This window comes from Lepidochelys kempii, chromosome 11 (genome assembly GCF_965140265.1).
Source record: "Lepidochelys kempii isolate rLepKem1 chromosome 11, rLepKem1.hap2, whole genome shotgun sequence".
Classification (NCBI taxonomy): domain Eukaryota; kingdom Metazoa; phylum Chordata; order Testudines; family Cheloniidae; genus Lepidochelys; species Lepidochelys kempii.
In genome coordinates, this window is record NC_133266.1 from 9413642 (window position 1) to 9433121 (window position 19480).

Sequence of the window (19480 nt, forward strand, 5' to 3'; positions counted from 1 at the left end):
ACACCAGACCCTGTCAGAAGAACAGGTGCAAAACCTGCAGACATAACTCCACTGCTTCAAAGGTTAATACTACCCCACAACACGCATTTCCAGAGCCATGGATCCTATACATGCCTATCTCAACATGTGATGTATCTCATCCAGTGCACAAAATGACCCACTAGCAACTAAATGGATGAAACCAGACAATCACTACTACATTCTCGAATTAACTCACAGAGGAAAATGATAAAAGACAAACAAAACCATCCTAGCACCTGTGGGTGAACAATTTTCATTAAATGACAGGTTTCAAAGTAACAGCCGTGTTAGTCTGTATTCGCAAAAAGAAACGGAGTACTTGTGGCACCTTAGAGACTAACCAATTTATTTGAGCATAAGCTTTCGTGAGCTACAGCTCACTTCATCGGATGCATACTGTGGAAAGTGTAGAAGATCTTTTTATACACACAAAGCATGAAAAAATACCTCCCTCCACCCCACTCTCCTGCTGGTAATAGCTTATCTAAAGTGATCACTCTCCTTACAATGTGTACGATAATCAAGTTAGGCCATTTCCAGCACAAATCCAGGTTTTCTCTTCCCCCCCACCCCCCCCAACGCACACACAAACCCACTCTTATCTTTAGATAAGCTATTACCAACAGGAGAGTGGGTTTGTGGGGGTGGGGAGGGAGAAGGGGGGAGAGAAAACCTGGATTTGTGCTGGAAATGGCCCAACTTGATTATCATACACATTGTAAGGAGAGTGATCATTTTAGATAAGCTATTACCAGCAGGAGAGTGGGGTGGGGGGGAGGTATTTTTTCATGCTTTGTGTGTATAAAAAGATCTTCTACACTTTCCACAGTATGCATCCAATGAAGTGAGCTGTAGCTCACAAAAGCTTATGCTCAAATAAATTGGTTAGTCTCTAATTTTCATTAAATGATCACTCTACATCTAATCTCATCCTCAAAGGAAACCTGCACAACACTTTCAGAAGACAAGCCTGGGACCTTAAATTCATAACTTTGCTAGACACTAAAGTCATGAACTGAATAGAGACACTGGATTTATGGCTTATTACAACAATCAGTAGCCCACTAACAAACCTCCCCCAGCTACCTCCCCTTCCCCTTTCTTTCCTCCCGATGACTGGAAAGGTGTTAGCGAGCCACTTCACCTTTAATGGTCCCTTGAGATATTAACTACTTATGCTAAACAATCTGTTCCACCTTGTATTTAGCAGTGACACACTGAGTTAGTTTCCCAGGCCTGAATAAGAGCTCTGTGCAAGCTCCAAAGATTGTCTCTGGGTATGTCTACATAGCAACTAGACACCCGCAGCCAGTCCGTGCCTGCTGACTTGGGCTTGCAGGGCTCCAGCTGCAGGGCTGTTTCACTGCTGTGTAGACATCTGGGATCGGGCTGGAGCCCAGGCTCTAGGACCCTGCGAGGTGGGAAGGTCCCAAAGCTCAGGCTCCAGGCTGAGCCCACAAGGCTACACAACAGTGAAATAGTACCAGAGCCTGAGCCCCACAAGCCCGAGTTGGCTGGCACGGGCCAGCTGCACGTTTTTCTTGCTGTGTAGACATATCCTCCCTCATCAACACAAGCTAGTCCAAAAAAAAGAAATTACCTCACCCACCTTGTCTCTCTAATGTCCTGGGACCGACACAGCATACATTTGAGAGTTACATTTTCTAGGACCTATGTAATATTTTTTAAATACTTTCCACAGATGCTATGGCTCCAATCCTGCAAACACTTAGGTATGTGCTTAACTTTTTGCAGATGAACAGTCCCTATCAACTTTACTCTGTTGAGTACAGTTAAGTGCATGCAAAGTGTTTGCAGGATCGGCACCTTAGGGCTCCCACAAAAAGACTTCCATTTGTAGTCCCTAAATGCAGCAATAATGAAAATAAACCAAGAAAGGCAGAAAGAATGGATATTCTTCACTCACCGAGACTGTGGTAATCCTTTTTTACTGAGATCTGCCCTTACACGTTCACCTACATGTCTGTAAATTTCCACTAGGCTGTTTATTGCTGCATCTCGAACCTAAATAGTAAAGAAGAGATTTAATAGAAATTAATCATCTTTTTAATTTTTAATACTATTTCCTAAGAGAAGCCAAAAAAGCAATATATCCATTTCTCAGCCACAATGGCGCCTGTGATTTTTTGCATAATAAATAATAGTACTTATGTAGTGTTTCTCATCCATAGATCTCAGAGGGTGATAAGTATCATTAGGCTCATTTCACTAATGAGGAAACTGAGGCACAGCGTGCTGAAGTGACTTGCCCAAGGACAGACGGCAAGTCAGTGGCAGAGCTGGGAACTGAGCACAAGTCACCAGCCTCTGTGCATGCAGTAAGTCTGTTCAGCCTTATAAAATTCCACTCGCCCATTCACCTAGGATGGGTACATTTTTTGAAGGCTAAATATATCCTTTTTTCTTCTTTATGACCATCATGGTAACAGTGGATGAACAGATTTTGTAGTTCTTTGCTAGTAGATCAACACAATGAGCTTGTTAGATAGCACTAAATCAGGAGAGGCAGCTATTTGCATTATAATTTTGTCTATGTTGATCTAATAGTGTGGAGGAAAGAAGTAATTTTGATATCAATTGCATAAAAAGTCCTTCCATGTCAGGAAATCAGGAGTGCTCAGTAACTGAAGTCCTTGACTTTCGGTCCTTAGATTCTGCAGAGACAGACCAATCTCCTAATGAAAAATAAAATGCCACAAAACTACCACTGCAAAATTGCCTTGGCTACAGGCTCCCTCCTGATATAGACCCAGACTATGTTACCCAGCAAGGAAAGAGTCACATTGCCGCAGATGTAGATGTAGACAGAGAACGGTAAGAGAGTAACAAAACCCCTAGTATCTTTAGTACAGAACAGATTTCAATACAACTTTAGTGCAGCAGCAGATCAACCATACCAACAAACTAATCATGATTTTTCATGCTTTGGGCTGATATTGTTAATGCAAGGCAACTGATACCAGGGCAATAGGTGCCTCAAACACCAGGGGGATAGTCTAATCTTGGCACAGCTAGGGTTAATGACTGACGTGGCTTCTTGGCAGAACATAAAGTAAGAACTTTGCATGTAAAAAGAAGATGTTTTCTGGTTTGCAAGAGATGTGCTCAGCAGCCAGTTGAACTATATCGCCCCAGCACCTGCATGGGCAGAAAAGACCTAAGCCCAGAACAGGGTAAGCCACCGCCTTCAATCAGGCTCTGCAGGTGGGGAGAGTGTACTCTGGAAGACGCCTGCAATCTCTCCCTCCCTGCAAAGATGTGGGGAAGAAATGCCCACCACTAGCATTAACTTACCTACACTCCCCTCCACAATGTCAAACATACACCCCACCCAGGGAGGGGGAGGTCCAGAGGCGGCAGCTGGCGGGGGAACCCCTGGCAATATGGCTGCAGAAGAAAGATTGCCAAGGAGACAACAGCCAGCACGTGGCATAGCACCTCAGCTGCTGCTCACACTTGTCTAGCTCCATCCCCCCCACTGCAGAGCTTTCTCCTAGCAGGGTCTCTGCTTTCTCCCAGGCCCCTGAGTTCTGGCCCACCTGCCCCAGGGGCTTTTAGTCATTTTCCTCTGCCCTTGTCAAGTTTTCTTTCCTTTCCTCTCTCCCACCATACCGCCATTCACCTCTTTCCCCTCCTCTTCTCCCCTCTCCTCCTACCTATCCCCATATTTCCCCCTCTCAGGCCCCAGCATCCCCTTTTCCCCCACATGCTGCCAGTTCAGTGCCCCCTTCCCCTTCTCCTCTCCAGGCCGGACCCTCCACAGCACTTCTTCCCGCCATCCCCATGGCAACCGGCAGGTGCAGCACTAAGCTGCAGCACCGCCTATGGGGAAGGGAGGGGAGGGGAGGGCAGGGCAGGAAGCAATCACAGGATTTCTCTGCCCCTGCAGCCTGAGCCCTAGCACAGAAGGTGGAGAGGACGAATGGCAGCCCTGTGCATGCTGAGGGTCATCTCCCTGCCCTCCCTCCCCCAAATTCCTTACTCAGCCATTTGTCTGCCCAGTCAACTGCCGCTGTGTCTCCAGGCGCAACTGCCCCTCTCACCAGGTTCTGGAACCAAGGCCACACTCAGGCTCCTACTGGCCTTCAACATTCCACCAGAGCTTCCCTTTACATCTCGGACCAGTGGCTGATGGGAGCAACTGCACAGGGCTGGCAGGCTGGAAACTCACAGGGCAATGGACTCTGCTCTCAGACACAGAGACGCCGGAGTTATGGCTTATTACAACAACCAGTAGCCCACTAACAAACCTCCCCTTCCCCTTTCTGTCCTCCCGATGACTGGTAAGGTGTTAGCAAGCCCCTTCACCTTTAATGGTCCCTTGAAATATTAACTACTTATGCTAAACAATCTGGCCAGGCCAAACAAAGTCACTGGCCAAAGTCAGCAGAAGCTGGTGACATCCACCCCGTGTTTGGCTTTTGGCCAAACAGAGGGCATTCCTTTAGAATCCTTGATCTTTTAATCTTCAACCCTTCGCTGCTCTCCCCCGCAGGGTGCACTGGTAGAAAGAACTCTCGAGGACTTGACACAGTCACGGGCAGACTCTTATTCTGTCACATTCGGTTCCCTAACCAGTAGAGGACTTCGGAAAGACCCTCACACTCAGTGCCCCTGCTCTGCTACCAGGCTGTCAGCCATCTAAGAACAAGGACAGGAGATAGCCCAATGACAAGATGACACTGATGTTGGAGATCAAGTTAGGAGGAATCTCCCAAAGCCATTTGTTCAGTTGCAGAGACCCATCTATCCACCCCCTACATAAAGGGATGCACCCAGTATGGTGTACAGGGGATGTACCCCTTGCTGGCCAATTTAGGAGGTTATTTTAGACCCAATTAAAGACTGAGGAGCTGCAGCGATTGCTGAAGGACAGTGCACAAGGAGTGGGACAGATCTCAGAACAAGATCAGAAGTGAAAGTCCTCTTTCTTTTTCTTGGACAAACCTTCTTTAATGGGTCACCATCTTTACCTGTGATGTAACAAGGAGCTAAAAACGAGGGAGAGCCTGGGGCTCCTATAGAAAAAAGATTAAAAGGGTAAATATGACAGAACCCAAACTATCTACCTAGAGAATACCAAGGTCCAGCATCACATGCTATCAGCCTGAGTAAGACACAAGTTACCAAACAAATCAAAGCCACAGGTGAGTCGGCAGGATCATCCTAAGCCAACACACAGAAAGCAACCACATTACACTACCCAGCATCCTACCACATTACTGTGGGGGTAAGAGGTTAGTGGGTTCATGAACATGCCAGGAATTCTGGGGCTTTCTTTGAGCCCTGTGACATTGTAGAGGTGGCAGGAGCGAGCTAAGACCCCACTAGCCCTTAAAACAACAAAGCCTCACTGGTTCCCATTGCATGGAGCTGAAGAGAGGCTACTGGTCCTGCTACAAACAAAGGAAGGACGAGCAGATCTCCTACCCTCAGCTGAAGATTTGACCATTGCTGCCTGTTCCCCTTGAGGTGATGCGGGGAATGAAGATTCCAGAGCAAGACTCTGAGGCAAACACTTTCACAGCTGGGAAAGGGGAGCAGGTGATGGGAGACTGTAATTGGCACAGGTGAAAGCATGGCTCTGAAGGGGTAGGTAAAAGAACACTGATGCTTCCTCTAAAAAGTCACCATGAGAAACTCGTGCTTTCTAAGGAAAAGTCACTATAAAAAACCTACAGCCTAAGGCCCCAACCCTGCAAACACTTATTATTATTTATTATTTGTATTAACATAGTGCCTAGGAACCCCAGTCATGGACATAAATTATTTTATGAGCCTGAGTAGTCCCACTGAGTTTAATGGGATGACATGTATAAGGTTACTTGGACGTGAACATGTTTGTAGGATCGTGGCCTAAATAAATACTCATGCCATAAAAGATGGAGTCACCATGGGGCAAACACAGGTATAAAACTTGGCTGTATCAATAGTGGCTTTTCTTTATTTATAATAATACAATTTTTAAAATGCTTTTAAGTTCTTTATGTTAAAATCCTTTGGTCTCTTGTCCTCAATCAGAATAGTCTAAATGCATGTAACTAAAGAGCCATATCAAGAGTTTTTTGGGATAAGGAAAATTGCTAAATGATCACTCAAAAACAATGCTAGTTTTAAAAAAAATTCCTCCGCTGGTAAAAACAAAACCCTCAACAATACAACTCGCATCTCTGTAGCAAAGTGAAGCAAAGCAAAACAAAACACCATTTCCCTGCTTCTGCTATATCTCATTCAGCCAACAGAGGGCAGTGTTCCTCAACGTTCTGCAAATGCAGCTTTACAACAGTAATTCTCAGAGGGAAGAAAATAGGCAGCCGGAGATAGAGAAAGAAGTGTTATCAGATCACAAGGTCCATCCCTCTCCTTCCACACCATCCGGTCTCCCTTCCCCTCCCAGGAAGGGCGGGATCTACTGGCCCCTAACAGAGGAAGCATCATTTATTAAACTGACAGTGCACTTGACCGTAGCCAAATGGGTTAGTGTTTTTCACTATTGTGAAGATTTAAAAAGGTACGCAGGCACAGTACTTTGTGTCTGATTGTTGTGTGGTTTCGTTGTTGTTTGGGCAGGCCAGGCTACTCCTCTTTGCCCCACAAGCACTGCTTTGGGGGAGCTCTGGAGGACAATGAGGAAATGTGAGACTGTGAGATGTACTAGGCACCAAGAGGAGTGCGCAGGGCGGGAGGGCTGCTCCCCTCACACGCTTGCTGGCTGCTCAACAGCACACAAAGAAGAGAGAGAGAGAAGACGTGTCCAAACAATCACCGTTTGGGCACTGAGCCAGAGTTCTGGAGCCCATCTCTCTCCCCGGCCAGAGAGCCTGCCGGCCCATCCCCTGCCCAGAGTTTGAAAAGTCAGTACTGGAAGGGAGTTTGGATCTCCATTCCCTCTCCCTTTACCAACTCTCAGGGGTAACCAGTTCTTCTTCTTAGCCCATTACACCAGCCAGGGGAACACTCTCCCTCACCCAACTCCTCACAGCAGCTAGGGGAGACCCCCAGTAGTCTGGGGGAGTGGAGAGAAGAGAGACCTGCCCAAATCAAGAATCATGGGGCACCTATTCTCCAACCGACCACCCAGCCCAACACTACATCCCACCCAACCAACAGCCAGAGACAGCTGCCAGGTAGGGGAACACCTAGAGGAGCATCCATGATGCAAGGGGGAGTGAGACTCACGGTGTGATGGGAGCAAGACAGGGTAATTTCCAACGACTGGGAACCAGGAAGTTGCCCTATATGACAACACTATCTCATTGCCCTTTCCTTTGTCTTCCCTTCCCCACCTTCTCCCTTCCTGTTTCCTACTTTCACTTCTTGTATCTTGTTTCCAAGTGGATTGTAAGCTCTTCAGGGCAGGCTTTGCCTCTTCCCGGCCTTAGCGGAGCACTTAGAGAAATTGGGCCCCCACCCTTCTCAGGGTGAGAGGCCCTACAGCAGTAGAAATCACTCTAATGGAGTTGGGAGAGGATACACGTATGGACTTGTTGGATTCTCTGGGGGAGAAGGAAAGGAGGACTGGAATGTTGGGGGAACAGCACCATTTTTACACAGGGGGTTGGAAACGTATCACGGATTTTGATAGGATATTTTTGAGGAACGTCCTTATAAAAACTCTAGTCTAGCAGCACATCACTGCCATTTCCCTGATTAGGACACAAGGCACTAAACAAAGACAGACTGGATTCATGCATCTCTTTCATATCTTCTCTTGAATTTACTCAGATGGCCAGAGCCCCAATATCCCATGCAACTCACACTGCTGCACATGGCATTAACTATTGTCATGATTTCAGTCTTTTCAGATTTGACTCTCTTATTATTTTGGTGACACCAATATAAACCCAGAGCAACTCCAGTGAAATCACTTCATATTTACCATAGAGTCACTGAGAACAGAACTAGGCATGCCCTAAAATCATATTATGCAAAACTAAACCAGGACTTTTCATAAATGGTGAAGTTGCAAACTTCACCAATGGCTGGTACTAAGCACACACAGTCAATGTACCACTCAAAATTTAGAGTTCTGCTTATTGTGAGTGACAGTCAGACCCCTCTCCCTTCCAGTAAATATGGAATTTAACATGGAGTTTCACCAAAGACTTACCTGGCTGTTTGGATCTCCAAGTAAGTTACATATATGTGGCACAATCTTACTCAGTGTTAAACTCTGAGCTCCGGATCTAGGAGAAAAGAAAGTGCATGAGTATGAATTTTTGGTTTGTTTTTTTAAATGTATAACACTCGGAACCTAGTAACCCAGGTCTATGACAGGTCCTGACTTACACGTTGAGGGTTGCAATAAGGCAGAGGCAAATCCCTTCTCTCGTCCGGAAATTCTTGTGTTTGAATCCTCCCAACAGTCTGTCCCACACATACTGCAGAAGACAGAAAAGAGGGTGGAAAGAGAAGAGGAAAAATAGAGTGGGTGGGGTTTTCTTTTCCAGCTCTGGCACAATTTATCATCCCTTGGATTTAAATATAAACTCTGTGCCCACACACAAAAGACTAGGAGGATTTCTGGGTGGAAGCTTCAGGACGACTGTATTAATCTCAAAAGTGACTAATCTTTTGTTCTTTGTTGAGCCTTTCAGTAACTCACTGCTAGCTAACATAACACCGGTTTACCAGCACAGACCTGCCAACCCCCAAGGCACAGCACCTGTGACACCTGCGACTGCCCCTCCTCTAGTGGAGCCCTGGCTAATGCTCAAACACACCCATCTCCCAGCTGTGCCCCAGTTCCTGTGCACCAGAGAGCTCTGGGCTGTGGGGTAGGGAAGCACAAGCATCAGCTAGTGAGCATTTAAACAGTGCAGGATGCTGTGTCCATCCCTACCTTTCTTTCTTCCCTAAAATCTTGGGACAAATCAGAAATTAGGAGAGACAGGGGGGCAACGCTCAGAAACTGGTGCGCTCCTAGACAAGCAGGTAGAGCCAGAGAGCGTGTTTACATAGCACCTTTCATTTCCCAAGATCCCAAAGAATCTTTCCAAACAATACATGTGCATCACCATTGAAATGCGGTAGGTAGAGTTTCAGTAACAACTGTGAGGGAAGAGAGAAAATATTGGCCAGGGACAAAGCCCTCATTTTACAGAAAGTATCAGAGGATCATTAACATCCATGAGAACAGAAAGGTCCTGGGTTATATAGTAATCATCTGAAAGATCCAAGCCCAGTAAACTGTGTAGCTCTCAGTGGACCTAACTCAGAAGAGGAATAAGTCAATTTCACTCTGCTGGGATTGGAACCTAAGGTTTAGAACATTAATAAACCATCCCTCCCAGATCTAACTGCAGCTGGTGTAAACATGATCCATTCTCCATAACCACCTTGGGAGATTATCCTGTGGACATGGAGACAACGGGCCAGTTAGCATGCACCCATTGGGGAAGGTGACTTTATGGCAGGTCATAAATACAGATTCTGACATAGGTTCTTTGTGAACACGTGCAGTGTATTCCAAATGAGTCATTACTATACCTGAGGATTAGTAGCTTGTTCCATAATTTTTAGTAGCAGAGCCTGATCCTGCTCCCGCACTGAGTCTTTAGCATCTCCCAGCCTGTCAAGTAAACTGGGCAACACTGGAAAAAACAAAACACCAAAGTCTATCAGAAAAAAAGCCAAAGAGTATCGTAGTTAAAATCACATACACACACTTCAGCAAAGCAGAGAGAATTCTGGGACCTCACTAACCCACAATGTAAAGTTTGTCCCCACTCACTTGTCTGTGATTTGACCCTGAAAGGTGCTGAGCACCCATAGAACGGACAGCACTCAGTACCTCTCAGGACTGAGATCTTGACAGTTTTGCATTAATTAAGATGTAATCATTATGACAGTGGTACTCTGTGACCGCTAAGGAAGAAGGAAGCAGCAATGTACCGTCCTTGTTGCAGAGGCCGGCAACTAAGACAGGAAGTACTGCAGAGGCAGAGTGGTCTCCAGAATGAGAATGGAGAACACAAGGCTATTCAGGGGAGAACCCAGAGATTTCTCCCAAATAAAACACGAACAAAATCTTAACAAAAACCCTAGGACACTGAGAATGCACTACTGGCTCCCTGTTTTACAGACGACGGCGCAAATTCTCCAGACCCAAATCTGTGCTGAACCAGACAGTGCTCTCTCCCTCTCAGCTGGTTAAAGTCAAATCCTCCACGGAATTTAAGCTGTGCTCCTGTGACTAGGTGTTGGTTGGGGGCTCTGCTGGCTCCATAGCGGATGAGAGCATACACAGCAACAAGGGGACTCAGCATAGAGGCTAATCATTTAGGGCCAGAGTCTGACACTTTACTCATGCTATTTTAGTGGCAGAAGCTGTGAAGTACCAGTCCTGATGATGCAGCCTCTATGGTATATGGAAGGTTAACAAAATAATCCAGATTAGTGACAGTGGACCATATTTCTGTTTCTCTATTACAGCCAAGTAACCTTCTTTAAATGACAGGCTGCCCGGGTGTGAGTGAGGGCAGAATTTGGCCAAATATATTTCAGATGGGCTAACGATCCCTTATACTTTACCTGTGCCTATCTGAGCTTTAAAGCGATCTTGTAACCGTGACACTAGTGCAGACAGGATGTCCATCCCCAGCAGAACCACCTGCAAACACACAACAACAAAGACAGCATGTTAGCGTGCAGTCAGGCACAAGACACCAGGATAGGCAAGACTGAAGGGGTTTCCCACTGCAGCAGCAATGCTGGAATAAATGTGCTCATAAAAGAAAAACAAACCTTTCATGCATCATATAAGGAGTTCCACTGCAATGTATGCCATTTAGATCTGCCCACTGCCCAGCATAGAATATGACCGTAAAGAAGATTACTTACCTACTTTAGAGGAGCAAGGAAAGGATTACCGATTTTTAAACAAATTGCAGTCCATACAATCAATCATTATAATCACTTTCACGGACATGTTCTTAAATTATTTATTATATATATTTGCAATTTATTATTTCTATTTTTATTGATTGATAATTTATTGATATTAATTATAATGTATTACTAAATAATGTATAATGCAACTGCGTTAATTGTATTTATTATCCAAGTTTAGAAAAAAATTAAACTAACAGCAATAAATAGGGACGAGTAAATACATTTTTTTTTATTGAAAGTGAAAGTGTTTGTCAACAGTGTTACTTGGAATACAATCATGATTTTTTCTTTAAAGTTTATAGTACCCCTTTAATAAATAATAATAACAATTTAAAAAACATTCAGAGATTGTAAAGGGCTTTGAGATCTGCTGATGAAAAAGCCCTATATAAGAACTGGATGGTAGTATTATTTGAAAGCACTGCATATTTTGCAAAGTGCTAAATAAATGCTAATGAAGAATATCCACCTAATGATATCTTGTTAATTAATAAAAAGTTACAGACATGCTAATTATAATTAATAATATTAATTAATATTATTATAATTATAATTAATAAAGTGCTATGTATTCTTTGTTAAGCATAATAAATAAGTGGTAAGTAATAAACTACCATTTATTACTATTACAATTTTAATAGTGGTAAACTGCTTTATGCATATTAAGTTAGCCTGGCAAAATTCTACCCACCCCACTCTCTTAGGGCAAGTAAAATATCAGTCAATTGGTGGTTTGGTTTTAAGTACGTGTCTGTTTTTATTAACATCATATTAACATCATTGTGGTAAAGGGCGGGTGATCTTTCATAAAAATTTAGTAAAGCTGTCTAAATTTTAGATCATTATTTATTATTACTATCCTCAGTTCCATCAATGCGTGCATAAATATCAATCAGCCCAAAGAAAAATGCAAAAAAGGATGCATTTAACCACTTCTTCATTCCCATTTAATGCCACAAACTTTGCTGTGAGACTGTTCATTCACTCTACTCTGAAACTCCGAAGGAAGGTTCGCCAGCGGAATATGCAAATAAGCACGCTAGGTGGCGCAGTGCATTATGGGTACAGTCGTGACTGTCGGCCGAAAAAGTATTAAAACGGCATTAACCGACATAAAAATGACAGACCTAGACACTGTACCGTGATGGACTCCGTCCCTAAGAGAAGCCACGAATGAAAAAGGCGTGGTCAAAACACGCCGTCGCCACAAGCGAACTAGCCATGCAGAGTCCCTCCCCGCATTCCCATTAGGCGCTTTCGCTAACCGTCCTTATCTTGGGGTTGCGTTACTGTTCAATGAACGTATAGTGAGAACAGTACTGCTAACGCCAACACAACACATGAGCGCCCGCTGAGGCTTTTGCTTTAATGTGGTGCAATTTTTGGAACCTGCTCATTGATGCAACCTTCTAATTCGTTGTAAAAACAGATTAATATTAATTGGGTCTGCTTAATGTAAATCCTTTGTGTTTCGCTTTCTGTTTTCCTTTCACCACCCTTAGCCGGTATCGATGAGACTCTGTGGATTACGGATTATTTTTCCCCACCCTCCGTTTTATCATCTTTGCAAGAATAAAACGGAGAGGGAGGGGGCAAACGTGCATCGGGAAAGCACCTTCCCGTTTCTCTCTATACAGAACAAGTAATTAGAAGAATAACCACTAGATGGCGCAAGGATCTTTGCTAAACTCACCATTTTAAGCTCAAGACCGAAGTGTATCTACTTCACTTATTCCCTTTAACCAAGCCTTGAAAAGATGCCTTTAGCAAATCATCAAAACAGGAATCAGCAATAATTGCTCCCCTCTTTGTAAGCAACATACACACTGTCTATTCCCCCAAACAGACAGCTCAGTTTACCTATTCAGTATTGCAAAAACAAGAACAGTTCTGCAAGGTTGAGTTATGATTGTTAGGAATGTTTAATTAAACTTACGTTTGTTATAAAGCTTCCTTAAAATTTCTCTTTGCAAGTCTCTCCCTGCAGATTTCCTATTCCAGGGCAATACCTTAAATTACCCGCAGTACTATGCAGCCTAAGCATGTTGTGATTTATAAAGCCCAGATACATTTGCTTATAAAATGTGACAGAGTTTACAGAATAAATCTGAAAAGTATTCCAATTTAATATGAAAACTCTTCCTCAGCCTAGAGGGCAAAAAGGTTCCCATAACATACAGACACTACAAGGATGATCAAAGAGAAGAGAGGGCTGTGCTATGATAATGAAGTCATGTCATCATTACATCAGCGTGTGTTACTACCCACTTGGGAACGAAAGAGCAAGGTGAGGCGGGTGGGGTGCTTGTTTTTTAAATACACTACCCAGTCCAGTGTTTTGCAAATTTCTGTGCAGAAAAACTGCCCAGACTCCATGTCTCCGCCCTGTGTTTTTCACTCTGTTTCTAATTTTATTCCAAACAGGGGTCTATGCAAATTATCATGCAAAGAACTATGAGCAATAAGAAATATAAATTTGCACATTTGGGCTCTCAGTAAAGTTTAAGTTTATTACAAAGTCTATTATACTATGGTGTACGCTAATAAAAACCTCTATACATTTAATCATTCAATCACCATCCTTCATACAGTGTTTTCACTTTCTTTGGCAATTACTGGTGCTTATGCTGTTTTTGCAATTACTTAGCATACAAAGATTTGGTGATGAAACACTCTTAATGAGTATGCTTGCTAGTAGAGACACCCATGATTAGGTAAAAGAAACTGGAGTAGCCCTTTCGGTAACATGAAGGATGCAGATCCAGTTTAAACTGAAACACTGATGTGAAATGAGATAAAACAACAATTTCTGGGGAGTTGGAATGGAAAAAGCCCAGGCGCTGCTAGTTTAGTCCGTAATCTTCTGTAACTTCCAGCTACCCAGCTCATCAGTGTAAAGCATCTCCCACTGGTTAAGTATTTTTCCACCAGTTAAAGGGACACAGTCAAATACTTTATAAAGTGTGTTTTTTAACTCTGCATGCTGGCAGGAGGACCTAGGAAGTAAAGGTTTCAGAGGGGTAGCCGTGTTGGTCTGCATCAGCAAAAACAATGAGGAGTCCTTGTGGCACCTTAGAGACAAACAAATGTATTTGGACATACACTTTTGTGGGCTATAACCCACTTCATCAAATGCATGGTGGGTTATAGCCCAAGAAAGCTTATGCCCAAATAAATCTGTTAATCTCTAAGGTGCCACAAGGATTCCTCGTCGTTTTTTCTAGGAAGTAAAGGGTCTTTGCCTTGTTTGGTCCTTTCCTCTACATCAAAGGATTTGCCCCTATATTGGCTCATTTTCACATCCATACTTGTGCACCAGGGACTGGGCTCTATACCACTGAAGCAACTGGGAGTTTGACCATTGACTTCTAAGGGAGTTGGATCAGGCCCTACCATTATCCACATACTCCGTCAGTTACTCTGTGCTCCTTTTGGCAGTGCAACAGCAAAGCACAACAGCATAGGTCCTACATAAAACGCAACCCCAGGGAATCCTGAAACTGTCTTATCAGCTGAGGGCTTGTCTACATACAGATACTGAACGGCACAGCTGCAGCATAGATCCTTGCTACAGGGACGGAAGGAGGTCCACAATCACTCTAGTTAATCCACCTCCCTTGAGAGGCAGTAGCTAGGTTGATAGAAGGATTCATCCATCAACCTAGCTGTGTCTTTACCAGGGCTTAGGTCAATTTAACAACATTTCACAGTGATGTGAATTTTTCACATCCCAGAGTGACAAAGCTAGGTCAATCTAAATTTTAGGTATAGACCAGGCCTGAGTGGCAGAATATTCTTGTTTAAGCAATTCCACAAGATATTTAGACCCTGGATAACATTCACAGTCACTCACATCTGGGACATACGTTACACGACAGCATCTCTTGCTAAGAAGGAACAGTGTGCATGCTGTGTGCCACTATCCGCAGAACTCTCAGCACTACTCCAGCTCCAATGGCAGGTCCTGTTCCGAAGGGAGTCAGGCACCGATCTCATCCAACTTTAATTGCCTTGTAACATGCTTGGGAAAGTGAGAGGAACAAGAGTGGGACTCATCCAGTCTAAATATAAAACCAACAATTAACCTCCGCCCCCTCCCCCAGCCCCTAGGATCAGACAATGGAAGAGCAGCTAAGCCTCCTAAGACTTTTACTTATCTGTATTTCTAATCAGAATTTAAAATTAGCCCTAGACCCAAACCACCACTGTAATTACAGTGCTATTTAAAAATCTGTAGTGATGATGACCCCGTGCTATTGTTTGCCACTCCGGATATCAGGATTTGATTACCACACATGATCTTTCACCCAACTCCCAAAGCTGCAAGAGGCTGCAGGGGCAGAAAAGTCAGCATATTACACCTGGGAAGTCCCACTGGACCTGCTCAAGATCTATCAAGGGTTTGAAAAGCCACCCGTGGCTGAAAAGATGCTGATTGCAGTGGGTAAGATCTTGACTATAGGCCCCATCCAGCCTTCTTTAGGCCTCATTACTTCATCACTCCATGACTCAGTTTCCCCATCTGTAAAATGTGGCTAATGATACTTTCTTCCTTTATGAAGCCCTTTGGGATCTTCTGATGAAAAGTGCTATATAAGACCTAAGTATTATTAATATTACTGTCATGGGATTTTAGCCACGGCTGGAGCTGCACCAGTACAATCCCCTAATGTAGACATAGTTTGCTCTAGTGCAATGCAACTTGCATTGGTGTAGGTTACCCCGGTTTACCTGTGACATCACTGCAAGCTTTGGCTGAACCAGGAATGAATTAAGAACACTGAACGGTGTCCTATGTGAGAAACTGGTGTGAAGGGAGTCTGGCACATGGGACAAGGGGCGGCTGGAAGGTTTGGCAACTGAAATGAGTGGCAAGGAGATGATCTTCCTGCCTGTACTATTTCTATCTGGCTATGAATTTCTAATGCGTCCCTCCTCCCTGTGGCACCACATACGTGAATTAGCAAATCAAATTTTGATGTAGAGAAGGCACAGTTCTCTGCACAGTGCTTCTGAAGAATTACATTGGGGACAGCAATGAACTAGCCTTCTTTACTGAAAGAAGGCCTGATCAAAGAAAGTGGCAAGACTTAACCTTATTGTGATCTCCAGTGGCATGGAGTTCCACAGCCCTCCACAAAAAAAAACACATATTTTTGCCACTGGCTTTCACTCTGAGGCCTGTTAGCTGTACTGGTCCTCTAGAGAGAGCCAGAGAGAGGGAAGCAATCCATATCCAACCCATCAAGAGCTCTGAAGGACCTTGAATTCAGGACAAATAGAGTCAATTAGGAGCCAGTGCAGAGCTCCATAGACACATACACCCATCCATTTATCTTGCTTCCTTGGCAGATGCTTGTGTGGTGGCTGCTGGGATTCCACAAACTTATCAATACTCAATTCGTGCCAAACAGAATTTCATGCACTTGCCATCTGCTGAGGCTTTTTTTAAAAAAAACCCAGTATCGGCTGTAGCAGCTAATTGCTGACAGCGGACTCTCTCTGCCTTGCTCTCCAACTGCTCACACTCAAAGCACTGTCTGCTCCTGGCGTCCTAGGCTCCTGTCAATTACCAGAATTTAATATTCCCCCTTCCCAATGCTGAAAGGGAAGTCACATCTCATGCTTTTTTACAAGCTATCAAAAAATGCCTTCAAAGGACTTCACAAAATGGCTGCCCTTTAATATTTGGGTGTTGCTGAAAAGCCTGGAGGCAGCCCTGTGTAGTGGAGATGACACATAGGCTACCATCACTCCAGCATAACTGCAAGCGTTTACCAGGCATAGCAGAAACGGTCAATAAGATCCAGCATGACTAAAAGGAAGATGCACCTAAATGTGCTCTCAGAGCCCTGCTTAGAGAAAAAGAAAGGGGGGAGGAGCAGCACAGTGTAGACGATTCAGAGTCAGGAGACCTGGGTTCTGTTCCTCCCTCTATCACCAGCCTGCTGTGCAACTCCGGGAATTCTCCGTGCCTCAGTTTCCCTATCTGTAAAATCAGGATAATGATGCTGAACTTCTTACATATGAGGTTTTGAGATCTGCAAGTGCAAAGTGCTATACAAGAGCAAAGAATTATTACGAAAAGGATAAGGTTTTGTGCCTTCCAGAATTCAGCTGGCTAAATGAGTAGATATTGACAAATTCAAAATAATAATTAGTATTCTCTGATATACGGCGGTGTAGGACTGCAAAGTAGTGACCTCCTTTGGAAAGTGCTTTGAGATCTACAAACAAAAAGTATTACATGAGCACTAGGTAACATTATCATCTGTCCACAAACCGTAAGCTTCACACCTTTGAGGAAAGAAGTATTATCCTCATTTTACATCTTCAAATGTTCACTAACTTAGAGGCCTCCCTTTCTGAGTACCCAATTTGATGCATCTCTGACCTAGTTTCCAGAGCCAATGAGCATCCCCTAATGGTGTAAGTTGGGCAACCAAAATCTAAAGGCACCCAAAATTAGAGGACACTTGAAAACTGAAGTCTGAGGCCTGGTCTACACACAGTGTTTGTATTGCTATAACTGTTTGTTAAGGGTGGGATTTTTCTCCATTATAGTTATACTAGTAAAATGACCTAGTGCAGGCACAGTTTTATTGGTATAAAGGTGACTGATACCAGTATAATGATCCCCTTTCCTATATGGGAATAGCTGCATCAGCATAAAGCACCTTTATACCAGTATAACTGCATCCACACTGGCGGGATCATATCGCTTTACCTATACCCGTATAGTTAAAGCAGTACAATGTTCTAATGTAGACAAGCCATAAACTACTTGGACCAAGTCACAGATCAAATCAATGGCTGAGTGAGGAAAATCAGACAGAAAATGCCCAGTCTCTCTCTATATAAGCACTGGACATCCTCCATTCTGGCTTAAGCATCAAGTATGGTACAGAAACGGCCTTCAGTTGTTACTATACAATAGTACCATCAATTTTAGTGACTGATCCATTGATTTGTCACTTACCAGAGATCATTCTCACCAGCAGCAACAGGGTTACAGCTGTGGCAGCTTTTCCCTTCGAACGCTCCGCCAAGGCGAACATTTTTGTGTTCTAAGAAGCTGACAAGGATCCAGCCATCTGCTCTGAATTTGGATAAGTGCAAAAAAAATCATCCCAGAAGTTTAAACTTCTCTGCTGCTTTTCTGCACATATCTAAAATTAAGCTGATTTGAGTCATTCCATCCAGAGCAAGGACTTCCACTATGGACTGCTGGGAGGACACTTTGTTGTCTGCAGAGCAGCGGACAAAGGCACTTTGAAACGGGATGCGATTAAAAGGCACCAACAAACTGTTAGTGTGCATCAGCAGGATCCGTGCAGACCCTTAGTGTGTGGCAGGCTAGCGCAGGGCAGTCTCACACCCCAGCTCGCCACAGAGTAAATGTTTGTGTAGACAAGCCCTAGGAACGAAGATCTGCCTACCACTCTGAAAAGTCACATAAGACTGGGGGCTTCCAAACCAGTTTGTGATCCCAACCTAGGAGACCATACAAGTCTAGGATCCTGCCTATACTATGGGAAACATTGGTACTGCAGGATCTCAGTATGGCACATGAAACAGTTCAGATTGGCAGTGCCCAGTGGACAGGACTGAACAGTGTTTTAACCCTTCTCCCTCACATACTCCATTTCCCAGGTTCCATCACTTCGTTTTGTCCGAGCTGCCTCTCCTCTTCCAGCAACATCTATAAAAATCCCAAATTCTCCTCCCGCCACACTGGGCCCCTTTTACCTTCTCCAGCAACCCCTCAAAGGCCAACAGGCATGGCAGCATCCCTTACTCCAGTTAATGGGGGCTGACTGTTGCTCCCTGCAGACCCATCCCTGCTGCTCCTTCAGTCAGAGGGGAAGGATAGTGGGGCAGAGTGATTTGCAAGGGTCTGTCCAGATTTGGTCCCAAAGTATCCCTGCTACTTTCGGCTTCCCTTCCTGTTCTCACCATATTTTTTTTTTTCCTGCTTCTCCATCTTTCCCATCCCTCACATTTATTCCTCTCACTTCTGCACGAGAATCACACCTCTGGTCCTCCTCATTAAGGCAGATCAACAGACTATAGAGTGCCAATGGCACTTAGAGGAAGTGATGTTGATGTGATTCCACCACTCAGTTTCACTTCCTGCGGCAAGGGCTTTCCTGGTGGCCCAGGAGCAGCACAGGACCAATTTTACCAAGAGCTGCTCTGGGGGTAAGGGCAGAGAGGAGAGACCAACAACCAGCTCATTTCCCCATCTTCCCCTCTCTCACCACACCCACCCACCCCGAGCTCACTGTTTTCTTTGCCATTCTCAAGCCAATCACAGCTTTGATACAAATGGGAAGTGGAGCCTACAAGTTAGGAACTGTTCCCCCGCTCCAAAGTTCATGGGACCACTCCACATCCCACCTGTAGGAGAGTCTCCACTTCTCCCCACCTGTCACAGTGCGATGGTGCAAAGGGACAAAGCACGGAGGCCAATTCTTTTGTCTGGTAGGAGCCCCAGGAACAGGTGGCGTGACCCTGTGATGAGATGACTAAATCACCACATTTA

At 44.4% G+C, this 19480-nt stretch overlaps 1 protein-coding gene and 1 non-coding gene across 2 annotated transcripts in view; one reads left to right on the forward strand and one right to left on the reverse strand.

Moving 5' to 3' along the window:
• Window positions 1–19480, reverse strand: part of CLASP1 (cytoplasmic linker associated protein 1) — a 267087-nt gene that overhangs the window by 189646 nt on the left and 57961 nt on the right. Inside the window, exons 3-7 of the mRNA XM_073305074.1 lie at window positions 10576–10654; window positions 9532–9635; window positions 8332–8423; window positions 8153–8228; window positions 1949–2046 (exon numbers count right to left, since the gene is read on the reverse strand). Of these exons, the coding sequence (XP_073161175.1) occupies window positions 1949–2046; window positions 8153–8228; window positions 8332–8423; window positions 9532–9635; window positions 10576–10654 (449 nt within the window). The remainder of the gene's footprint in view (window positions 1–1948; window positions 2047–8152; window positions 8229–8331; window positions 8424–9531; window positions 9636–10575; window positions 10655–19480) is intronic.
• On the forward strand, window positions 12199–12325 carry LOC140896011 (U4atac minor spliceosomal RNA). The gene has a single exon (XR_012154425.1). It is a non-coding gene; the product is annotated as a U4atac minor spliceosomal RNA (small nuclear RNA).